This window comes from Passer montanus, unplaced genomic scaffold, assembly GCF_014805655.1.
Source record: "Passer montanus isolate IOZ18808 unplaced genomic scaffold, ASM1480565v1 scaffold36, whole genome shotgun sequence".
Taxonomy (NCBI): Eukaryota; Metazoa; Chordata; class Aves; order Passeriformes; family Passeridae; genus Passer; species Passer montanus.
In genome coordinates this window covers 6,045,991-6,051,990 of record NW_024368374.1, presented here as the reverse complement: position 1 = coordinate 6,051,990, position 6,000 = coordinate 6,045,991, and the positions used below count along the sequence as shown (strand labels likewise).

General features: G+C 48.0%; 1 protein-coding gene across 1 annotated transcript in view; it reads left to right on the top strand.

Moving 5' to 3' along the window:
- Positions 1-475: 475 nt before the first annotated feature.
- Positions 476-6,000, top strand: part of SIAH3 (siah E3 ubiquitin protein ligase family member 3) — a 42,370-nt gene continuing 36,845 nt past the window's right edge. Inside the window, exon 1 of the mRNA XM_039716740.1 lies at positions 476-859. Within this exon, the coding sequence (XP_039572674.1) occupies positions 725-859 (135 nt within the window). The 5' untranslated portion in view covers positions 476-724. The remainder of the gene's footprint in view (positions 860-6,000) is intronic.

Sequence of the window (6,000 nt, the reverse complement as noted above, 5' to 3'; positions counted from 1 at the left end):
GGGACTCTTGTGAAATAGCAGGATATAAAATTTAGAAAACTTCAGAGCAGTGAAAATCCAAATTGAAGCCTGTGAATGCACAGACAGTAAGAATCTATTTATGTAGCAAGCTCTACTTCTGCTTAACCCCTGCAAGGAGCTGTAACTCTCTTTGCATATTTGATTTTTCTCCCTCAGTAAAACATAGTCGGCTTAACCTATTTTTGCTACTTTCCAACAGTTTCACTGGGGGGGCTCTTCCCTACGCCTTGCATTTCGTTTTGCTATCTGAGCGCTCCTTTGTTAAATTAAGGCAATTAATAAATGGAGATGTTAAGCAATCAATTTTGCCTGCATATCTCCACAGCCTTACGTATGACTGGCTGTAATCACAAGATAAATGCAATGTGCTGATGTATGGTAATGTTCAATAATACATTCTCCACCAGGCTCAATTCATCAGGGAGTTTCTGGAGGGGAGGCATTTGTTATTGGCTGTCTCCGGACCTCAAGGATAACATTCCTGTCCTTTCCATTGGCCGCCCCGCTGCTGCAAGCCTCTTCCCGTCTTATTTTGATGATGAATATGAAGGCATGCTAAGCTGTGCCGGAGAGCAGCTCTCGCCGACTGCACTCCCGCCCCGGGCTCAAGGACTCCAGAGCTCCCCGGCTGCTTCCTCTGCCCACTGCCAGCAGCAGCAGCAGCAGCAGCACAGCAGCAGCAGCAGCAACGCCAAAAGTTGTGATGCTTTTCTTCACCCAGTGCTTTGGGGCTGTGTTAGATCTTATTCACCTGCGGTTTCAGCACTACAAGGCAAAGAGGGTTTTCTCAGCTGCCGGGCAACTTGTCTGCGTCGTCAACCCAACACACAGCCTCAAGGTGAGTTAAAAATATATTTTCTCTTTTAACATCTCCTCGTTGTCCCCACCACCGCCACCCGTGATTCTCCACAGGGAATGAAATTATGCTCTGGCACCAAGGGGAGAGTGCTGTTAACACATTGCAGCCCTGGCAGAGAGGATGTTTGCATTGTCTGAATGCATGATTCTCTTTGGAGCAAAGGAGAAGCATCCCACTGCTCCGAGCGACCGTGGGAAGTCGCCGCTCCCCTCCCCAAAGTTTCCTCATCCATTTCGCCCACACGATGAGCGTGCATGTTGCAAGCGTTTAGTAAAAATTATTGGAAAAGTTAGTGGGATGAATAAAGATCCCTTTCTAGTCGGAGGATGCTGTGGTCTCCCAGGCGGACACCCCAGCGCAGAGGGATGCTGCCAGGCAGAGGAGGACAGGAGGAGGAGGGTGGCAGTAGAGGGATCTCCTCTGCCGTCCTTTGCTCTTTCAGGGGAAAAGCGGCTGTTTCTGTCTCCTGGGGGACTTGGAGGCATTCCTCTGGCGCGGAAACTGTCCTTAAGCTGTCTGCAAGGTGAATCTATTTTAGGAAGGAGAACACATTTGCTTCAATGCAAAACTATTTATAGTCCCCATAAAAAACATTTATTTTACTTGCACTGCTCTCAGTTTTCACTGACAAAGTGTCAACAGCTCCATCTACACCAGAGCCTTCATGTTTGTAGCAGAGAAGGAGCAGCAGGGGGAGAAAGCAATCAGGAGGCTTTAACTGCTTTATCGCACTAGTGAATGACCAACTTTAATGAAGTGGCTTCTGTTTTGTGAGAAGTCCTCGCTGACCTGACTCGTGAGGCAGCTCCGCTATCCTGGTGCAAGCTTAGAAATTAATTTAATTCAGGACAACTTACTTTTGGGTCTGCAAGGGTCCCTGTGAGATACTTGGAGGCGTTGCAGGAAGCATCTTTTCCGAGCTCCTGGTCCATTGATAAGGTAAATCCCTCTTCAGAATAGCATCAGCTCACAAAAAAAAAAAAAAAAAAAAAAAAAAAAAAAAAAAAAAAAAAAAAGGAGGCACGTTTCCCACAGTCATCTTTCCCATCTCGGGCTGTGCTTAGGCAGAAGGAGATTGTTTCTAGCAGGGTGCCGGCTCCGGGAGGATGTTCCCGCAAGGCAGTGCTCTGGGGCAGGCACTCCCCGGGGCTGAAGCGCTCGGGTGCAGGCTCGCCTCTCCCGGCACCGCGCTCCTCGCAGAAGTTAAAAACACACAGCCCTGTCATTATCTGAAAGCGTCTGGTTGTCTGAATGGGTGAAAGAAATAGCTGCATTCCTAAGTGCACGGGGAGATTTTGTCAGTGAATTCTTCCGTGCTCAACCCTTTTGTGTAACTGTCTCCTGCTACTTTCATCTATAATTTCAATTTAAAAAAAAAAAAAGAAAAGAAAACAGGCTGTCAACACACAACAGGACCCAACACAATTTCAGTGCCAGTGGAACTGTCTGATAGGTGCCATAAGCACACAGGGGGGTGACTATTGCTCCACTGTTACCTAAGACTGGACCCAAGTTTATCATTCCAGGTCCTGCTGAGTTGCAGGTTTGCTATGGTAGGAGCTGCAGCTGTGTTAAACATAGAGGGCACTTCATTTTACTAAAATCCCCCATGGCCAAGCTCTTCCCTGCTCAGATCGAAAGCCGTGCAGAACGATGAACAATCTCAGTCCTGCTGTGGCAGCATTTGAATGCAGGCACTGGAAGCAAATTCTCTTGGAAATAAACAGGACCCTCTAGGAAAAGGTCTGGTGTGTCAGTAAAGCCCCAGTAAGACTTGTCTTGACCAGGGTGGGAATTGCTCCCCTGATAAGGCTGCATTGGGAACCCAAAGGCACAGATGTCTCCACAGGAGCCTGTTGAGACACTGTTCAGATGAACAAGCTGACGAGAAACCCTCTGCTCTGATAAACCCCTCTGACTGTGAAATGTGCTGTGCAAGTGCTCCAGGTCACAACCAGCCACATAAATATGGTGAGCTTTAGCCCTGATGTGCTCCCCATGTGTTCAGCTTCCCTCCAGCTGCGTAAGGAATGCATCACCACTTTGTGGCAGCATCCAGAGGAGATGTGGGGATCAGGTCCCTTTGTGCCCAGCATGACAAAATCAGTTGATCACTCACAGCAGCCTGTGGGCCAGCTGGAAGCTGCTGGCTCCAGGCAAGCAAGGCACCTTGTCCAAAACCTGATGTTAGAGTGAAGCCAGGTGAACCTGCTTCTCAGGGTGCCCATTTCTCCCCCAGGGATGCACAGGGAGACTGTTGTTGCTCTCAAAAGACATCTAAGGGACCATGAAATATGAAAGGGCCAAACTTATCCCTTTGTGGTGGTTTACAGTATTATGACTACTTTGATGTTTCTTAGTCTATTATTTCTAGCTGGGTCTTTTCAACTGTAACATTTTGTTGACAGCCCCCAAATCTATCTTAACAATTGACAAGTGGAGTGAAAACTGTATTAAGGTTTGCGGTCGATGAATACAAACCTGCTAGGAAACAAGGGCTGGGAGAAATGTCATTTCTCTCCCTTTTCTTCAAGGCTTAAATGATTGTGCTTACTCCACAATCGTAAGCCCTTTGCAAAGGGATTACTTTATTCTGTATCTCCCCAGTGCTGGTGCATGGGGACTCCTGGCTGATTGGTGCAAATGATAAATGACAGGCATCACACTCTGGTGTGATTATGCACATTGACATCCTTCACACAGGCCAGGTCTTCAATCAGTGCCAACACACATAACTTCATTAAAGTCAATTGCTGCAGGACCTCCATTTTCACCCCTTCCACTCAAGGGAGTGCTCGGGGATGCAGTGGGACTCAGCCCACACAGGAGGATCAGTGGCTGGTGTCACGTATGTGTCAGAGATGTGGCATCATGGAAAGCACTCAGCGAGCAGCAGAGGAGACCTGGTGCCCTCCAGGGAAGGCTGGGACAGTTTCTGGTGTCATAGACCTGCAGCCAGACCAAAGGGGCACTCCTGTGAAGTTATGACAGAATACTGTCATCATCATCACAGCCTGGCCTCTGACAATGACCAGAGCCTGTCACTTACTGCTTCTTTTAGAAGAGATTCAGAGGTTGCTAGAGAAGCAAATACTTAGAGAGAAACCTATGTATTTCTTCCCGCTGAAAGGCTCATTAATTGGAAAGGCTGATGAACATTTTTGTGTTTCTTAAAGGGCAAGATGGTAAAAGTGTCAGCACAGACACCTCTATTGATGTGCTGCTATTTTCCCTGCACTCAACAGGCTGACATAGGTGACTCTAAGAAAGAAAGATAATTTTGCAACTGTCCCACTCTGTTTTGTCCATTTGTCAGGAGTATGAATGGGAGGGGGTGTTTGTTTCGGAGCCTTTGTCCTTTTACCACTTTCTGTTCTCTGTCCTCCTACAAAGCTTCCCCAGACATAGCAGTGTCTCACAGCACAGTGCTTTGCTGGGATCAAAATTCACTTGCCAAGCAGAGAAAACCACTTACTTACCACACTTCTACAGGTCACCTCCATCCTCAATCATATTATATCCATTACTTTGTAACCTGTCTTCTTTCAAGCATGTGGTCAACCTGACATCTTCCCTTGGAGAGGCACAGCTGGGCAACAGAGCTCTCCAGCCAAGAGGCTGCTCCCTCCAAAGCCGTAGCAGTAAAGGAGCAACACTTACACTGCTGGCTGCAGGTCCCAGCATGCAGGGACAGTTTGAAGGTCCTCCATTTGAGTGGAAGAATGATCAAGGTTTTCTGATCCTGCAGAGGTGATGCTCAGTGAATTCCTGTCAGTTTGCCCCCGTCAATAACAATTATCCCCAGAACTGCAAACTGGAAAGAAGGTGAAGTTGGGGGAGTATCCTCACTCCTTAGCATCAGTCCCTGTCCTGATAGCCAGCCTCACATGGCAGGGGACAGCAGAGCAAACACATTCCAGATGGGTGCTGATGCTTCATGAGATGCTGCATATGGCTGAGTAAAAAAGACCTTCTTCATTCAAGGAGTTACTAGCGTTTTACACACAATTTTTAATTATTTGGGGAGTGTGAAAATTGTTCTTTTAAACAATAAAAAAGTGTGGTTTTGGTGTAAAAAGCACCAATCTCCACTTCTGTGGGACTTCAAGGAACTTGTTGACTTACAAAAAAAATATCCAAACAAGGTCATAAAATAGTTCAATCTTAATATTCTAAAAGGGTTGTAATAAGGTTTATGGGTCCAAGCTGTCTTTCAGGTAGTTTTTAAAGTAACAAACAAATCTGCTCTGACATAGGAAAGGGATTTGAATCCTGTTATAACAATTTGGCTCTGCCAGTGGCCAGTCAAATAGCATTGTAATCCACTTTATCCCCAGGAGGATTAAAGTGCTAGGGTGCATTGCACCCTCATGAGATCTATTTATTTGGTACAAGGGAGGAGAGTGACTGTGAACCTGCTGCTAACAATGCCTGCATGCCACTGTGTCAGCCCAGACAACCTCAAATCTCCCATGCAGGGCTGTGATTTGGGGACAAAGTGGCATTTGGCCCCAGTGTCCAGCAGGATTGAGACAGCTGCGGTGAGGGGATCTGTAAAATGCTCTGCTACCTGCAAACCTGGGCTCCTGGCAAGGTGCCTGTTTCCCAGCCCAGCTGTGGGCTAGGGCTGTGTGAGCACTGGGCACCTCAGATTTTAAATCCTTTTGTAGGGATGTGGATAGCAGCAGGCAGGGCTTCAGCAGCCCTGCCTCTGTTTGAAGGAATTCCAGTTGACCCTGATCACCCCAGGAGGCTCGGTCTGCCCTGAGATGTGACTTTAAGGGTGCCCTGCAGACAGGAGGCACGGCAAGCTCAGGCAGGCAGCTCTCCCGGGGGCTCTCCATTCACTGCAGCTTGCTGGCCCCAGAACCCTCTCTCCTGAAGCCATTAACCTTTGGCCTGCAGATCCATCCAGCCGCGCTGCCGTGGGCTGCGGCAAAGGGCAGCGCGGGATGCGCTCCAAGCGCGCTGCAAAGCGGGACAGCTCCCAGCTTCTGGCAATAACCGCCGCGAATAACGGGACAGAGTGGGCAAGCACTGAGTCCTTTCCTACCCACATTTGATTTTGAGAGTGAGTTTGAGGCAATAGCACAAGGGGTAATGGTTTTAAACTGAAGGAG